This window comes from Mus musculus, chromosome 15, assembly GCF_000001635.26.
Source record: "Mus musculus strain C57BL/6J chromosome 15, GRCm38.p6 C57BL/6J".
NCBI lineage: Eukaryota > Metazoa > Chordata > Mammalia > Rodentia > Muridae > Mus > Mus musculus.
Genome location: NC_000081.6, coordinates 71990752 through 72009909, shown reverse-complemented (window position 1 = coordinate 72009909; position 19158 = coordinate 71990752). Strand labels below are relative to the sequence as shown.

At 45.7% G+C, this 19158-nt stretch overlaps 1 protein-coding gene across 4 annotated transcripts in view; it reads left to right on the top strand.

The window, feature by feature from the left end:
* Col22a1 (collagen, type XXII, alpha 1) overlaps window positions 1–19158 on the top strand; it is a 355185-nt gene that overhangs the window by 141070 nt on the left and 194957 nt on the right. For all 4 annotated transcript variants that reach the window (XM_006521382.4, XM_006521381.3, XM_006521378.4 and 1 more), the window contains 2 exons: window positions 376–527; window positions 2722–3288. In XM_006521382.4, coding sequence (XP_006521445.1) covers window positions 410–527; window positions 2722–3288 — 685 coding nt within the window. In that variant the 5' untranslated portion in view covers window positions 376–409. The remainder of the gene's footprint in view (window positions 1–375; window positions 528–2721; window positions 3289–19158) is intronic.

Genomic DNA, 19158 nt, shown 5'->3' with positions numbered 1-19158 from the left:
CATCGATGACCCAGGAAAAGGACTGGCCAGACTCTGTGGCATCACTTTTCAGAAGGTCACACTCTTGACTCTGGGGAGGGTAAAGCTAAGGACTGGAGATTGACTGGTACCTGGATGTAGGATTCCTCCCTCCTTCTCCTCCTCCTCCTCCTCCTCCTCTTTCTCCTCTTTCTCTTCCTCCTCCTCTTTCTCCTCTTTCTCTTCCTCCTCCTCTTCCTCCTCCTCCTCTCCCTCCTCCTCTTTCTCCTCTTTCTCTTCCTCCTCCTCTTCCTCCTCCTCCACTTCCTCCTCCTCTTCCCCTTCCTCCTCCTCCTCCTCCTCTTCCTCCTCCTTCAGCTCTGCAGTGCTTCTCAGAGTGTGTCTTTTTCCACACAGGAAATGCTCCACTAGACCTCTTCCTGACCAAGATATGCCTGTCTTCACGAGCAGGAGAGCCATGGCTGTCCCCAGAGGGAATCCTTTGGCCTGTCTTCTGTGGATTCTACTGCTCTGGGGAGGGGATGGTGGCTGCCAGGCCCAACGTGCAGGTGGGACATGAAATTGGCCGAAGATGGATGCTCAACATTCATGTGTGTGTGTGCAAGTGAGGGTGTGATCTTGTGAATTAGTGACAACTGACTGACTGAGTGTACCAGAGTGTCAGCAGTGTAGCAAGTATATCAGCTGCCCTTCAACTGATGTATGTGTAAGAGAGCAAAGTAATGTGTGAGCGAATGTGAGAGTGTGATAGACCGTGAAAGACTGGATGGACTTCTGTCCAAGAAAAAAAAATTGTGTGTAAGAGAATATGATGGTGTGAAAAAGTTATGAGTGAGTATTAAGAAGTTTCTTTTTTTTAAGATGTATTTATTTTTATGTGTATTGGTGTTCTGCCTGCGTGTCTGCACAAGGGTGCCAAGTCCTCTGGAACTGGAGTTAGAAACCATTGTGAGCCACCATGTGGGTGCTGGGAATTGAACTTGGGTTCTCTGGAAGAGCAGCCAGTTCTCTTAACCACCAAGCCATCTCTCTAGCTCTATGAAGGGTTTTTGTGAGGTGAGAGAGGGTGAGTGAGTTGTGAATCTGGCTTTGGCCTTTTACTAATTTACAAATATGAGAGCAAAGCATATATGATAATATAATTAATGGTTCTTTCATAGCTCCGCATGCCTCGGGTTTCCTTAGGCATACCTGCAGAATTTGCAGGTATGCACAGAGGGGAAGGGGAGGCAGGACTGGAAAGGACATCCCTCCAAGCACAGTTCCCACACAACGTTGGACTCTGTCGGGAAGTGCAGCTCCCCACCCCCCCAGCACACACCTCTCCTCCCACTGGTGGGTGGCTTCCCTTCTCTCCCACTCTTCTGGCTCCTGTGGTGCACACACCTTAGGAACTCAGCACCAGTGATTTCGATTTCCATCATTTCATCTGAGAGATGCTGCAGCTTCTTCCTATGGCGTTATTGGTCATGCTGCTTGGATAATTCTTACATATCGCTCCCCAGTTTTAGGAGTTTTCTGCGATTAAGTCACCACATCTCCAGCTGATTGACTGGTTATTCCTTTGAGATGGTGCAACAGATCTCTAACTCCTCATTTGGCAGACAAGTCCATACCCTCATGCTGTCATGGGCAGCACCAGTCTTTGACTTTAGTCAACTTTGATATTTCACAGAATATGTTCTTTACGACCCTCACGCCTATGCTGTGTGCACCCATGTGCGGCTGTTGCTGATTTTCCAAGTCTCTTGTTTTGGAGGATTCCAGACAAGCTCCCCAGTAGCTCCCCTGTATATGTGCAGCATTGTGAAGCTTAGAAAATACCTTTTCTGCATCAACCTAACTATGGAATGGATGGGAAGACCCTATATTAAGGGCTTCTTTAGTGGGGTGGGGAATTACATTAATGCTTTATTTTGTTTAATTAAAACCATCATGTAGTTTATGCAGAATCTACTTTTAGAAAACGAAAGCAGATGAAGCATTTTTATAACTCTACATAGGCATATTTTTTGTATTACATAAAAATGTACATTTGATATAGTTTCCCATGCTAAAATACTCATAGGGCAGTGGACTCTATGAAGTCATGGAAATCCATAAGGCCAGCCTGGAAACTTGCTTCTAACATTCAGTTAGGTGTAGGAAAGTAGATTATGGGCCACCAGGCCTGGCACATTCCCAACACCCACATAAAAGCTGAGTACATAATAGAGCATGTGCGGAAGTGTGGGGAGGGCAGAAAGATTATGGGGGCTCAGTCAGCAGGCATCAAGCCAAAACCCCAAAAGGCTCCAGGTTCAGTGAGAGATCCTTTCTCAGAACACTTTGAGAATACTATAGAGAAAGACATCTAAAGTCCTTCTTTGGTCTCTGCACACATATCTCTGTGTACACAGACATGTCTGTGCTCTCTCTCTCTCTCTCTCTCTCTCTCTCTCTCTCTCTCACACACACACACACACACACACACAAATACTAGGAAAATGATACCACTTTTTAACCAAAGTTAAAGCAAAGAGCTTAACACTTAGTAGCATCCCATGGATTTAAATCGCTCGCTTCAATATGGTCAGGTATCCTTAGTTGGTCCTCACTGAGACTCTGTAACCACCCTGCTGTGGGATGTCAGTAAGAGGCAGGGCAGGCAGGCTCCTGAGTCAAGTCTAAAGGAGGGAACTAAATCTGTAGGTTTCCCACCGTTCATTCTCCCTTTACTCTTTCTTTATTTCTCCCGTGCAGGTTGCAAAAGTGTGCAGTATGATCTGGTCTTCCTCCTGGACACGTCTTCTAGTGTGGGCAAGGAGGACTTTGAGAAAGTCCGCCAGTGGGTAGCCAACCTGGTAGACACCTTTGAGGTGGGCCCTGGCCACACCCGTGTGGGGGTTGTGCGCTACAGTGACCGGCCCACTACAGCCTTTGAACTGGGCCACTTCAACTCTCGCGAGGAGGTGAAGGCAGCTGCGCGGCGCATCACCTACCATGGCGGTAACACGAACACGGGTGACGCCCTGCGTTATATCACCAGCCGCAGCTTCTCCGCCCAGGCCGGCGGCAGACCTGGGAATCGTGCCTTCAAGCAGGTGGCCATCCTGTTGACTGATGGTCGTAGCCAAGACCTGGTGCTGGATGCTGCAGCAGCTGCCCATGCAGCCGGCATCCGCATTTTTGCTGTTGGTGTGGGTGCAGCATTGAAGGAGGAACTGGATGAGATTGCCTCAGAACCCAAGTCTGCGCATGTCTTCCATGTTTCCGACTTCAATGCCATTGACAAGATCCGTGGCAAGCTGAGGCGTCGGCTTTGTGAAAGTGAGTTGCCCAGCTCCCCTGTGGAGTTCTGTCTTCTCCCAAGGATACCCCCACCTGCCACCTGAACAGGCAGAGACAGGCAGCAGTGTGCCAAGACCAGAGGAGTTGTGGGTGGGCAAGAAGCAGAGGCAGGGTAGTTGAAGCCACCATTCCCTGGCAAAGCAAGGGCAGTGTAATAGCCCACACCAAGCAGAGGCTGTCATCCAGACACCGGTTTGGCTTCTCCCTCCTTGAGTAGAAGTAGGAAGGACTTGGGGGTTAAAAGTGACCCGTCTCCCCTTTATCTCTGATCTGCTGCCCATCTAGAGTTTCTGAACTTTGAGGCCGAGCCTATCTGTTCTAACTATATAGAAGTTTGTTGAGATGTATACAGTTCAGGAATGGACAAGTGATTGTTTGAGTGGCTACCTTAACCTGACTGTGTGATATTTTGTGAGCCCCTTACAATAAAGAGGTTTCTTTTCTTTTCTTCAGGTTTTTTAATTAAAAGAATAAAATTTCAAACGTTAGAGGCAGAGTCTCTATTGGTCCATAGCAGGTTCTCCCAGAGTTCCATTGAGTGATCAGGATAGAAATTGGTAGCAGGGTGACTCAATGCATTCTGCCTGGAAGAACCAAATTATCTGTATGCCCCAGGGACTGGTGACCTTCTGACATCTAAGGTGACTCAGCTCTCTAACTTGTTTGCCTGGAATCTCTTGAGTGTAGTGGGTAATTGGGGAAAAGCCTGGGTATTGGACAACGTCAGTCACACTGATACTGGCCTCAGGGATATCCTTGAATTCTGACCTCCAGGATTTTACAGGGGTTATTCTGAGGACTGCCCTCACCAGAATGGGAAGTGCAGAGATACCATCTTCTTTTTCCCATCCTGTCTGTGGTTGTCACCTCTCACCTCTTCCTTGTGGTGATAGTTGTCCTTCTTGGATAGCAGTAGATGCTGTGTGACATTCTCCTCCGGGCTCAGCAAGGGCTGTGTTTTGAGGCTGGTTAGAGGAAGAAGTGCTGGGACCAGATTCTGACTCTCTTGCTGATGACTGCAGGGGAATGATCAGCCCCTTGCTGGGGATCCCAGTAGGTTCTCTGCCAGGAGAGCAAGCAGCCTTGGGAACTTGGGGCAGTAGATGGGATCAGGTGGGGATAGAGCAGTGGCTCTCAGCCTTCCTAATGGGGTGACCCTTTAATATAATTCCTCATGTTGTGGTGACCCCCAACCATAAAATTATTTTTATTGTTTCTTCATAATTGTAATTTTGCCACTGTTGCACATAATAACTAAGACATCTGTGTTTTCTAATGGCATTAGGTGACCCAAGCAAAAAGGTCCTTCGAAACCCCAAATGGTTGAGAACACATAGGCTTAGAGGATCCTAAGAACAGATCCTAAGAAGGGCTCTGGCCTGAATCTCAGTGTGAAGAAATATAGATTATTCCAGAAGCTTGTATGACTCTAGATTTTCCTGCCATAGCATGACATCTGTGTTGTTTGTCAAGGCAGGGTTTAAATGAAATGGGCACTTATTGAGGTTCTACATCTGTGAGGCCTTGTGCTGATTTCTAGGGCAGTAGACCCTGTAGTGGAGGATCCTTGTCTCCAGCTCAGTAACAGTGCATAAGCTATGCAGACATACACAAAGCCAAGCTGGAGCCCCAGGTATTGGGGGAAGCATTGCGGAGAATGCAGGGTGGGGGCTCTCTGGAGGAAGTGTGCTCAGGATGACAGTGAACGTGGGAGATTGACACAGTAGGTGAGGTGGGATGGAGGGGTCCCTGACCCATCAGTGAACTATGATACACACGTGCACTGCTGTCACAGAGAACAGTGGCCTTGCTGACTCTTCCATATTCTAGGAGTCTGAGTATAGAAGGTTTTGGGGTTAAGGTGAGGACATTGTAGGGTGTTATACAGTGCCCGGGGATAGCCAGAGAGAAAGATTGTGTGAGCAGAAGGGGGAAAAGGTACCATCCCTTTACAAGACAACTGGAGACATGCCGAGAATGAGGTTTGGGAGAGATCAGTTCTGCTTGGCAGCTGAGACCACTGATGTCCAGTGGGCTAAGTGACGATAACCCATTTCCTGGCATTGACCATGGACTTGACAGTCAACTTTGTTTAATCCTCGTTACAACTCAGATGTTCATTTCATTTCCCCGCTGCCGAGACCTTGACAAGCAGAGCTGAAGACAAGCCATCCTTTGTTGTAGGCCAGGGTGGAGGTGGGTTGGAGAGAGAAATAATAGACCTGGCCAAGGCAGGGCTTCAGGATTGATGTAGGTTCATGTTGGTTAGAAGTCTGGGCCGAGAGGAGGCAGAGAATAATGTCCTAGCCCTGGCAGAGGGGCAGGTATCCAGCATACAAGCTCAGGGATAGTGCTCCTCATGTCATGCCAGAATGCCTTGAGGTAGACTTCTGAGAAGCCAGAAGTACCTGGTATTGACCACAAGCATTTTCCCATCTTGCCAGGCTGTTTCAGGCTGGTTCTAGATCTTGGCAAGGCTTAATGGGGATGGCAGGAAAACCCCTCCAAGGTGAGGTCCTGTGACATACTGATGGAGAATGCTTCCTCTACTCTCCATCCTGCACAGGTTGTCCTCCTCCAACTGTGACTACTGGTGAGGACTCGCCATCACCAATCTTGCCTCTGAATCAGGGACAATGCTTCAGAGCACAGGTGACAGAAAGCCCTGCTCTCTGTGGTCATACACATGTTCCCAGATGTACAATGTGTGTGTAAAGTATCTTGTTTTTATTTTGTATGTTTGGTTGTGGTTATTTTCTCAGGAAGCAGACAGGTCATAGTGGTATGTTCTGTGGGGAGTGGGGGTGTTAGTGGGGCATGGGTAAGATCAATACATTGTATATGTATATAACATTCTTGAAGAATAGTAACACTATTACTTTAAAAATAATTTGCAGACATCAGCATTAGTACCCTCTCATCACTGTGCATTCCAAAATCATGCTATAAATTGAGATAAATGACTTAGTTTTTTTTAAAGCAGGTGTTCCTGTTACCCAACTGGACTATATCCAGTCCAGTTTTTAATGAAAGTTTTTAAAGGCATATTTGTTTGCTTGCGTAATCATGATTGTCTGTATGTGCATGCGTGTGCAGTTGCATCCACATGTGCATGTGCAAAGGCCAAAGGGCAACATCAGTTTGGCAATCAGTCTAGTTTACACAGGGCAGATCGTGTGATTGCTCATACTTCATTGTCTGGCCCTGCAGAAGAAATAGGCTGAATACTTGAGCCTTAAATCAAATGATCTTGTTTAATATTTGGGAGTAGAGAGTTTCTATCCCTTCTCCTTTGAGGCATGGAGTAGTTTTATACCAAAGAAAAGCTGTGATGAGTCAGAGAAGGAATCAGAAGGAGAGACAGATGCAACTAGATCCAGAAGAACACATGCTCACTAGGAGACCCTCAAGAAAATCGCACGGGCCCTCCATAGTCAGGATTCTCCAAATGCCTGAGAAGAAGGAAGATTTCAGTTAATGCGTAGCCACCCAGGGAGAAGGCAGCTTTTGTAAACACAGCTGGGAGATGAGAAGGGACTGGTCTGTTCTGGTGACAATTGAAACAAAATTCCCTTACAGTCACTTCGAGTATAAGCAAAGCAAAACAAAATAAAAAAGGCTAACAATAACATAGTGGAAACATCTGGGAAGCTCAAATCAAGACATATCACAGAATCCAAACACCAGACATAGTTTCTGCACATGGGCGATATCTGTGAGTGACACCGTAGCCTGAACTGAATGGGAGCCTCCCTGAACACTGACTTCATATTGGCTAAGACTGCATGGAGGTGGTGCTGAATGGGGTGCTATGGTACTGATGGCGGTGATTTGAGTGGAGATACGTTTGACCTTTGTGATGGAATGCTGAATGGAAGTGTTGCTGATGTTGGGGAAGCTGAATGGGGCCTGGTTGCTTTCAAAGCTTATATCCCCCTCATCTTCAGCCAGCATAGCTACTGAGTGCAACAAAGGCAGCTTAAAGGGTGAGCAGGCTTTTGGAGCTGCCCATGGTGATGGGTCTTACTGTTCCCTTGACTTTAGACACATCCAGAGGAGTGCCTCCATGTCACCGTATCAACTCCCTATTCTCAGTAGCCTGGAGATCCAGTCTCAGCTTCCACTTCCTACAGTGTGTGGGGTTGAGGCTGTTCTGTGGACAGGCTTAACCCAGAGCCTTGGCTGTAATTAAGAGCGTTCTCTACCCTGGTGGACTATGTGGTGGCCACAGAACAATCTTTATATAGCTTATCTCCCATGTGAATGGGTCTCTGGAATTCAGTCTGCTGCTGTGGAGGAAGCCTCCACCTACTTCTATTCTGAGGAAAGGCTGGGGTGGTCCTCTCTTCTCTGTCCCAGTAGGCAAGGAGTGATTCTGGTTCTTGCTTTTCTTGTCAAGTTGAGTTTGGATTTGGAGAAAGGGCTGTCTCCATGCTCCCAAGGTCCTCTGACCATCAAGGCATATGCACATCTCCCATCCACTCTTCTTTTGTTCTCTTAGCTCACATCCATGCCCAGTGCAACTTTGATCACTGTATGTCTCACTTGCCGTTATGACTAGGGATGGCATGAGAAAGGCTTGTTCCATGTGGAAGGACAATAAATCTGTCACTTTAGTGTGCATCCGGTGATCTCATTAGAGAAAACCTACCCTGCATTTTGATTGGTGTTTGACAATGCTGTCTACTTCACCCCCTGAGGTCTGTGGGTGGTGGTAGTGCTCATTTGCTATCCAGTTTGCTGACACCAAGAGGTCCTATACCATATACTTGAGACATTACACATCACACACACTTCACACCTCACATCTAATCCTCACACTCCACACTTGCATAAATAGTACACACACACACACACACACACACACCTTATGCTCCACATACACATACAAGCATACACATTGCACATCTGGGAACAAGTGTATGACCACATAGAGATCCACCCTCTGGGTGGATCTAGAGGCTGGAGAGAAATGGGTGGCGGCCCAGCTGTGGGTTTCGAGTGCCACGTTGGGCCTGTGGCTTGGCACTGAGGATCACATAGGCCACAAGAGGCAGCTGGTCCAGGCCCCACCTTCTCTGAAGGTCACTGTGAGTTCTTTTCGGGAAGCTTGTCATGTCCTTGCTGCCCACTGGAAAGGGTAATCTTGCTAATTAACTCTTGATTGCGGGCCAGGAAATTTTATTAGAATGAGACTGGAATGGATGAGAAACCGAGACCTGCCCTTCATTTACTGTTAATGAATTAGTTTTTCATATATGTGCTTAAGAAAAACTTCCCCTGGCTCTGCCAGCCCTACCCAAGCCTGCTTACAACATGCCCTTGGCTGACTCCTATCCCTGCTCATACAGCTGACATATTCTGCCCTCCACTATTGCTGAGCTAGAGTGAGCAGCTCTGTAGCATCTTCCAGAACAAAGGGGTCTTCTCTGGTGTCAGGAATGCACCCATCCTCTCTCCTTTCATTCCTGAGAATGTTGTTGTTGTTTGCTGTACAGAATGATGAAGCCTCACGTGCTGATGAGTTTGTTCCTGTATGCTGTGTATTTTCTAAGTTTTAAAGTTATTTATTTATTTAGTGTGGGAGGCAGAGAGACACTTGTATGGGTTAGTCTTCTCTTTCTGCTATGGGCGGTTGTGGTTTGGGTGTTGAGCTCGGTTTATCAAGCTTGGCAGCAAGCACCCTTATTTGGAAAGCCATCTTGGAGGCCCTCCCACAGGTTGGGGGTCAAAGTGCATGAGCCAGGGTTATGTAGATGCAGAGGAAAGTGCTGGGCAAATCACAGTACTTGGAACTGGTCCCTGTACTGGTTTCCTAGCTCCCTTCTTTTCTCTATGACTTAAGTAACCTTCTGTCTTATCAGTCAGGATAATGTCACACACCCTAACATACACAGCAGTGGTTCTCAACCTTCCTAACTGATTCTTTAACACAGTTCCTCATATTGTAATGAGTCCCAACCATGGCATTATTTTCACTGCTGCTTCATAACGGTAATTTGGCTACTATTATGATCATAATGTAAATGTCTATGTTTTATGATGGTCTTAGGTAACCCTTGTGAAGGGGTCATTTGACCACCAAAGGAATCATGACCCACAGGTTGAGAACGACTGTTAGTGAGGGTGCAGCCATCCATTAAGTTCATGCCAGGAAGTATTTGACATTCTGATGGCCCGGAGTATGGGCTCTAAGTACATACATTCATACTTATATGAGAGTATTACATAAATACTTACATATGAGTAAATGAAAAATGACTAGTTCTGTGTCCATCTAGTCAGACGTGATCAAGTCCAGTACATTTTACTTTCTCAATTTTTATCATCATTATTGTCGTCATCATCATCATCATCACCACCACCATCATCACAATCATCGTCACCATTTGTATTTTCTGCTATCTATTCCTAGAGGAATGCATAGAGACAATGTTTCCCTAACATCCCCTTCTTGGAAGTTGGAATACAATAATATGCAATTGCATTTGCTCTACGTGCTGAGTGAACTTACAAGCCCACACACCGTTGTATTTTAGGTTGTCTTCAAACATCTGTAGTTGCCCCATAGGCATGGTATAATGCCAGCTTTCTGTGAATGCCTGACTAGGGAAATCTGGGAGGGGGTCCTAGGCTGGTATACCATTTTTGTCTTGTTCAGAGAGACTGTGACTTTTTAGCATCAGGGTCAGCCAGTGCAGTCAGGCCTCAGAGCTCACGTTAAATACAAGAGTCTTCATTCATTTAGATAAATGATGCTTTTGTAGCTTAGTTTTCTTTTAGTTTTAGTTTTCTCCTTTATCAACCAAATGAACACAGCTTTGTTCCTGCCTCAGTTTCCTTATCTGCCAAATTGATACGATGGATACAAATCCAGTTAATGGCTGGTTATGGCTGTAAACACCACTAATGCTACTGTTGTTATATATATATTTTTTGAAAAGACCATAAAAATGAAATCAAGTATACCAAACAGTAGGACTCAACCTTCCCATCACAGAAAGGGCACCAGGTAGAATCTGAAGATTGTCTTTGTGAATTCTGTAAAGAGAACTGTCCCACAAAGTACAAAAGGCCTGTCATGGTCCACTGTGGTGGGTTGCTAGCAATCACCCTCGGGCCAGTCCTGGAAGGCATCCGTCTTTAAATGCTTGCTTTTTGGAACCCTGACATATCTTGTCCAAGTGTCCTTTCTAATTTGACTGCTTTTCCTGGAGCAGTAAGCTGGCTATAGGAGAGGTCTTGTGGCCTACAAAGCCCATGGTGTTGATTGCACTGCCCTTTGTCCTTTGCAGACAGTTTTCTGACCCTCATAACGTATTTCAATGTGGTGACCGAATATCTGACATCACTGCCACCTGCCACCAGGTTCTTAGGTGATCTTGGCAGGATGTCTCTCAGGGCCTCAGTCCCCTTGAGGACTGAAGGTGGAGTGTAGGTGTCGTTGAAGGGTTCTCCTCTTCCTTTCTGTGTCTTGGTCAACATCATAATAACAACTGGCCACTCCATATGCCAAATACAGCTTCTCCTCTGCTTGTCACCGCCTTGTGCTACTCTAGATTCCTAACCTATCCGAATACCTTCTCAGGCCTCAGAATGCCTCTGTGGGACTGGAAGGTGATGTGAGCTAAGCTATTCACTGTGCCCAGTCTTTCCAGACCCAGCAGTGGGGTCTGTGTCAGCCCTATCAATCTGGTGCTGGTGACATCCTGGTAAGTGAGCTGCATCCTCCTAGATACGACAGTCCTAGTCACTATGGTCATGTTCTATCAAAGCCTTCCAGCCTACGGAGAGCTGACTGAATTTCAAATTGTAGTTTTGATTTTGAGTTGATCAAGTGGTAACTTATAGTGACCACAAGTAAATTGGCATGTGCAATAAGTATTTATATATAAAACCTATACACACAGAATCTATATATAAATTAGGTTATGTATATAAATACACATCCATATAATTAAATTCATGGGTGCATTTTGCATTTTCCATGTCCCCTAGTTAAATGCTTTCTAGCTGAACTGTTAGCAAATGAGTGGGGACATGAGGTGACACAGTGTCTCAGGGCTTTCCAAGAAATGTGGCTGACTAATTGAATGCTTCTGATTCACACTGCACTTATTGGAAGACTGGAGGCAACAGTGGTCCATGCTATATACCTCCAGTGTCTTACTTGACTGTAAAATGTGCTCATTTTGCTTTTGACCTTTGCATAACCTTGGCTTGGGTTTCTTGAATTCAATCATAAATGCAGGCATAAATTTATACACTAGTTATATAGACACCCAAACAGTTATACTCATGCAGCTATAGGAACATATAGACCCAGTCACGCATGTGACTTGCTAACTAGACAGAGCTTGGGCTGTGGTCTTCTATGTATTAATCACTCATGTCAAATGTGAACTGTCTTTGGAGGTACACTCTGAACAACAGACTCTCTTTTCCAGACAGTGGCTGGCATTTGATCTGCCACCAAAGCTACAGGGCTGGCTTTAGGTTAGAGCACGGTCTGGCAACTCTTATCACCTCTACTCCATCTGTCCTAGTTTCATTCATGTTGTCTTGATGAACTGTCCCAAATAAAAAGCGACTTGGGTGGCAAAGGGTCTGACATCAGCTCAAAATTCCAGGTTAGAATCAATAATTGCTGAGACAACACAGCAGGGAGAAGTTTGAAACAGCTAGTCACATGACACACACAATCAAGAGCAGACAAGAGATCTTATACATACTTGCTCACTTGCTTGCTCCTTTTCTCCTCTCTTATATAGTTCAGGATCCCTGCCTAGGGAATAGTGTTACCCACAGTGGGCTAGTTCTTCCAATATAAATTAACAAAGTAAAGAAAATCCCTCATATAGCATGCATACAGGCCGACCTGATTTAAACAATTCTTTAACTAATATTCTTTTCCCAGGTGGTTCTAGGTTGTGTCAAGTTGACAGTTAAAAATGATCATCCTGTACTTTAGGCATAAGCCATTGTTGTCAATTGTCTGGTGATAAGGCAACCTCTTTGTCTGGTCTCTGCTTATTCTCCTGCCCTGTCTAACACATTATGATAGTCCTTCTCCAGGACACTCTTTTGCCCATCCTCTGTCCTTAATTTTCCTTTGTTGGGCATACTCAAGCCATGGTGTCTGAAATCTTTCCACTTTCAGACCCTTACCTAGACCTCCCCTGAGTCCCTTGTCTCTTTCCTGACTTCATCTCCTTCCCTCCATCCTCTCTTGGTTGAGACATCTTTGGTTCTCTAGCTACCTCTCCAGTCATACTCTTACCCCAGTAACCTACTCATTACAGTTCATCTCTTGTTGGACATAGCTCCCATGGTTGGAGGACTTGTCATGTGACTAATTTATTTCTCAGATCAGTTCCAGGTATATAGCTGACAATAAAGATATAGAATAAAGAAAACAAAGTTTGCTTCTAAATGACTTGCCCTCTCTTAGGTACTGAGGGTTGATAATCACCATCTTGCTGATTGGAATGTGTTATCTGGGTAGTCCTGAGCTCTGCTGGCCCCAGTGTTCTGCTAACTTCTATTTTCAGCCCTGTTCAGGGAACCATAGTCATAGTCTCTGGTGACACCTACTGGTGCTGGGCCAAGGAACATTCCCATGGAAGGAAATGAACCTGTGCCCTGGGCCACCTATAGCTTTGGATGAAGTGTGTTCCTTTCAGACTTCCTTGGATAGTGACATCCCAAAATGAGCCCTACTGTCCCAGAAAGTCTCTTCAGGAGCAGAATGTCATCTTCTACCCAGTTTCTAACCCACTGTCTTTGCCCTCCTGATCAGGGGTCTCTTAGTTGCCTTTAATAGCAAACCCTGCCTTGGATTATGAGGGTCCACCCTCCTTCCTGACTTTGCCACTTGTTCCTCAGTGGTTCTTGTTTCTTGCCTCCTCTGCCAAACAGCATCCTTCAGCCAAAGCCCTTCAGCCTCTGGAGCGCTGCAGTTGCCTGCTGTGCCCGCCCATTTACCAGGTGTTCTCCTTGAATCTCAGTTCAGATGTCACTCCCCTTAGGGCTCCAGTGCCCATCCTGGAAGCATATCCACCACCCTGTCTCCATATAAGCCTATTTCCTCTGTAGTGAGAGTGATACATCTGGACAGTTTCTTGTTTTTGTTGGCCTCTGTGTCTTCCCTTAACATGTAGACACCTGCAGGAGGGAGTCTACAGTTCACTGCAGTCAGGTGCTTGTATTCCTTCCACAAGCTGTAACAGATATGTTGGGCATATGGAAAATATGTTCTTGGCTGAAGGAATGAATAAATGAATGAGTGGGACTCACTAGATGCCAGGTGCCATGCCTGGTACTGCCTATGCGCTGACCACTTGCCCTTTATCTCAGATGGAGGGGAATTCTGACTGTAATCCTTCCTTCTAAGTTTGAACGTAGGCACATAAGGGCTGGGTTATGGCTTATTTAACCTATGGCTCTTTATTCTCAGCCTTGGGGTCAAGTTCTTCCAACTCAACTCTGTTTCGGCTTCTCCTTATGTAGCAAGAGGTATGTGATTGGTGCCGGAGAGGAGAGATGGCTCTGCAGGACCCTACCTTGTCATCCTTTAATCTCGAACTCTAGTCTTCAAATATGGCAGTGTAGGTTTGCCATTATGGAAGGCTCAGCTCTGTCTTCTCCCTTCTCACTACGCCTACTGTTTTCTGAGAGAGGAGCAAATGGTGAGGGATTGTGTGACCACTAAGCATAGCTGTCTGGACTTTCTAGCAGGATTTCTTTTTCTAGTATTACTCTGTCTGCCACATATCCTTATAGCAGACTAGCTCTGAATCTTACATAAATGCTCTCCAGAAGTTTGGCACCATGTCCATACCTCTACAATCCAGAAGTCCTAGGGGGGTATGGATCACCTATCCAGAGAAGCCAGGGCATGTGCACAGGAACTCATATACTTTGGCCTTGTCTTAGACAGGGTTACTATTGCTGTGACAAAACACCATGAACCAGAGAAACTTGGAGAGGAAAGAAAGGGTTTACTTGAGTTACACTTCCACAGCACAGTCCATCACTGAAGGAAGTCAGGACGGGATCCTGGTGGCAGAAGCTGATGCAGAGGTCATGGAGGGATGCTGCTTACTGGCTTGCTCATTATGGCTTGCTCACCATGCTTTCTAATAGAACCCAGGGCCAATAGCCCAGGGATGGCACTACCCACAATGGGCTGGGCCCTCCCAAATCAATTACTAATTAAGAAACTACTTTATAGCCAGATATTTTGGAGGCATTTTCTTAATTGAAGTTCCTCCTTTCAGATGGCTCTAGCTTATGTCATCATAACATAACTAGCCAGCAAAGGCCTGGAAGAAAGATAGCACCAGGAGATATCCAAAATGTCCCAGAATAGGTAGCCATGGTGGAACTGAGCATACAAACAGTTTCAGGTTTCTCTCATGATCAACACTGTGTCCTTTGGATATAATTTCTGACATCCCCCCTCTAACAAGTGGCTCAACTGTAGATTACTGATAATTATGTTTCTCCTGAAGCCCTGTTCAGGGGATTACACGAGAGCACATGTGTGACTGCTGTTGGACAATGGGCTGGTTTTCTCTTATATTCAAAAATACTTTCCAAGGCTATGATCATATGGATAATTGCTTACACTTGACTCCCTGGTCCTGTCTCTACCTCTGCCACTTGGTGGCTTTGTGATTCTGGATAAATTTCTTAATATCCCTGAGCTTTGTTTTCCCCATTGCATAAGCAAATCAATCTTACAAGGGCAGAGTTGGCAGTGATGCCTCTGTAGGTCAGAACTGATCCAAAGCTAGAGGGTATTTCAGAAGGTAGCAGGCCAGGAGGATGCTGTATTGGCAGGCTTTGTAGACATACAAGAGTCCTCTAGAGAGGCTATATTGTGCTGAGGGCCAGATATAGGAGACTTTGTGCTGAATTGCCACCTTCTAGCAGTGTGAGCCTTGGGCAGCTCCTGCCTGCTGCATACCCTTCTTTGTGTATCTGTAAATTAGGGGCATCTACCTCATAAAGCTGTGGTGAGAATGCAATTAAAAATGTTAATTATTTTGACACGCTTTCCAAAGGTGTATGCTGAGCAGCAAATCATCTACATATGTCTTCTGGTCCTGGGGATACTGCTGTCTCCCAGTTGAGTAGTGAAGAAGCCAGAAACAGCCCACACAGCATGCCCAGTATTGATTCTAGACATACGACCACCCTGTTCCTGGGAAGCTATTAGGGACGCAATGCCTATTAATGTTATTTCTAACTTTGTTGTATATGGTACAGTATTTGCTGCCTATGTAAAATAGGAGAGAAGACACAATTCATAGATGACACAGTTGGAGCAAAGGAGGAATCGGGCTGGGAAGTCATCCCTTCCCTCCTCCACCCTTTCTCTTGTCTACTCAGCATATCATCATCTCCCTGTGGTCATCTGCCCCCAAGGGGTGCCTCCCTTAAGGTGATGGATGAGAAGCAAATGCTTTGTATTGTCCTTAGCCAGGCACCAGCTGCATGCCTGGCCTCCATTGTTTCTGCTGATAGCCTTTCCCTCCTGTCCCAGGACCTGTCATCTCCACTATAGGGACATGGATTCAAGGTGGTGTTTAAATACAGGTGCTCGTCCTACCTGATGAGCTCGCCAACTTTCCTTAGATGTTAGTTGTATAATGGGAGCAAATTTTACTTAGAGTGGTGGTGTGGGTTCAGTTCTGGGTCAGGTGACTGGCACACAATGGGCTCACAATGACTGCCAATCTCCTCTTTTCTAAACTGGAAAAAAATCCGGATGAGACCAAAAGGTAAAATGATCGTATGTCCTATGGAGCGATCCATGGATGTGCCAACATAAAGCACAAGAGGTCAGAATCCTTCCCCATCCATGACATGCAAAAATGGGCTCCTTGTCTATACAGTAAATTGAGGGCAAGTAAGTTCAAGTGATTTTTCAGAAAGACTGAAGTAGGTGCCTAGTGTTACTCCTTGGGGCAGTGCCTCTGACTAGCTCTTGGCAGGATGGAGCCTGATCTATATAAAGACATGAGTGTCCCTGTTTTCTCCTCAGAAGCGTGAACATTTGCTCTATACCTAGAGTGCAGTGGATGAATATCAGCATGGAGATGATGAGAAGGTCCCGAGGGAGCAGGGATTTTGCAGTCACCCTTATCTGTAACTAGCTAGGAACTTATTAGGTATATCTTTTGATTCCTTAGCTCTTGTCTCTGCTTTAACTCCAGAACTACTATTCAAGTGGATCCTCAGTGATTATCGGATAAATCCCTGTACATGGGGTAATGAAGGGACTCTTCTCTGTCAGTAGCTCCTCTCCCAGGGGAATAACGCCTTAGTTCCCATAACCCATTACTTCTCCTCTCCGCATTCAGAAACTCAAACTTTCAGAGAGTTCTCTGTCCCAAGTTCTTAGGAAGCTCAGAAATGTGTTTTTGCAAGTTTGGATGCATTCAATTGCAAAGGGAGAAAAACTCAACTATAGTGACATAAGCAATAACAGATTATTCATATTGTGTGTGTATGGTTGAGAATACTGTCATTTCTGTAGCCAAAAGAAGTAAACAGTGGGAATTATGTTGTTGGCTAATAGTGACCGTGATACTCCCAAACCAGGAACTTTGGAGCCTGCGATATGATCACATTAGCTCACGGAAACCATAGTGAACAGGGTACATCAAAAACTGTAGTCTACCAGCCACATTTCCCTCTCAGTTCAAGGGTTGTTTGTTTGGCCTAAAGCAGAGGCCGGGACACAGTGGAGACAGTGGCCACATGTACTGGAACTGAGATTCAGCCACCCACTGTAAGCAAAGACCCCTAACAGTGATTTGAGTATTGTTCTACTAGCTTTGGAACTTGGTCTCTCTCAGGAGGAGTTCTTCTCCAGGTAGGAATGAGTGGGAACACCCCAGCGCATGAGCAGTTGAAGGCAAGGCTGTGGTATATTATATTCTGCTATTCATCCCTGTGTCCTTTGAACAAGGTGGGCATTTAGAATATATCTACAGCTCTGTCCATATTTCAGTTGAACAAATAGTGACTATGGAAACAAATGGGTCATTATAGAAGATGATGGAGATATCTTTCTGCAAAGAACTAGAAGATGGCTGAGCTGGGCTTGGGGTACCATGCCTACCTACCTGAAAGCAAGCCATGCTAGCTACTTTTTGTGTCATTATGGCCTGACATAGGAAGCAATTTTCAGAAGGAAATAGTTATTTTAGTTTGTGATTTCAGAAGGTTTTAGTCCATCATAGGAAGACATGGTGGTATCCCCCAGTTTATGGCAGTAGGAGCCTGTGGCAGAGGCTGTTTATGTCACAGCCTAGGAAACAGAAACAGCAATTTCATTCTGGTATAACCTTTCAGGCCGCCCCCCACTCCCGGCAGCAAGATACTTCTGGTAGGTGGGCTTATGCACCCAAAGTTGCCAGACTCTCTCAAAACCGTGCCACTAGCAAGAGGGGGGTGGTGGTTGAAAATGGAAAACATGGGGTACATGGCATGGGTGTGGCTGGGAAGTTGTTTTGGAGCCTTCTGTTATCTGTGCTGACATACCAGGTGAGCTATGAATTGCCACTTGGGCCTATTGAATGGAGGAATTTTAAGCAAGGATGTGTGATGAAGGCCTTTGGCAATCTGCAGTTCTTTCAGGAAGGAATCCATAAAGCAATGTAGATGTTTCCTCCAACAAGACAACCATTCTCTTGAGTCTGCAATCTTTAGATTGGCCTTGCCATCTGAGTCTAACTAGGTCCTTCCTGGGACCTGGGATCTACCCAGATGTGATTCAGGGATGCAGTTGCTCTGGGCTCTAGCTCCTAGCCTCTAGGATTTTTTTTATTCACCATCTTAGACAGAGCCTTTTGAGTCAACGTCATTTACAGTGTAGACTCATTCCAATGACTGGCCATCCCAAACTCGTCTTTCTGGAGGGCTGCCAGCGTCGAAGCAATCATTCACCACCCTACAGCTGCAGGCTGTCCTGGGCAGAGCTGTTTAAATATTGCCCAGCACACCACTTCTTTCCTCAGATTTAGCCTCGCCAGACAGCCTGGTGCTGCTTCCAAAATAATGTTTTCCATGGGGTCGTCAGACATGTTGGTGCCTTGTAGGATTAGCATTAAAACCCATTCTTGAAAGTAGGGCATTTCTACTCATTCTCCTTACTGCTGTGGGCTAACAGGACCCAACAGCCCTATACTCAAATGTTAGTGACCCCAAATAGGAAAAGTGACCAGCTGCTACTCATATGGGATGATGGAAAAGGCTGATGATTAAAATAATAATACATGATAGCTAGATTGCTTCCTGGGCAGGACTGGGTCACAGGGAGGTTAGCAGGTGTCTTGGGGACTTACTTTAGGACAGTGCTTCTGTGCTCCAGCCCAGTTCCCAAGGCAGCCCTGGAAGTGTGTGTTGGGGATGGGTCTCCCCTTCCAAGATGTTTGCATCATGGTAGACTTAATGTCCTCTCACTGGTGGGTGAGTCGTGCAGTCAGCGCTAGAACCAAGCACATGGAAACCCAGAGCTGATGGTCATTCTGAACCACTCAGAGAGACCTAAAAAGTTCCTTTCCCTTTCAACTTCATTTTAAGGCTGAAGACTTGTAAAGACTTCAAGGTAAGATATTTGTACAGTGTAGAGTAATATATATATATATATATTAGCTAGATGACTTATTCCATGGTTTTTCTCTGAGGTATTTTGCTTCTTCTGGCCTTTAAATTCATAGGACTTGCTGCTGAAGCACTATAAGGCGGCTCAAGTGACACTTGTCTGGTGTTCCCACCCTTTGACACACAATTCCCATTTGCTGAATGACCCACTGACCTAGCCTTTTCATATGT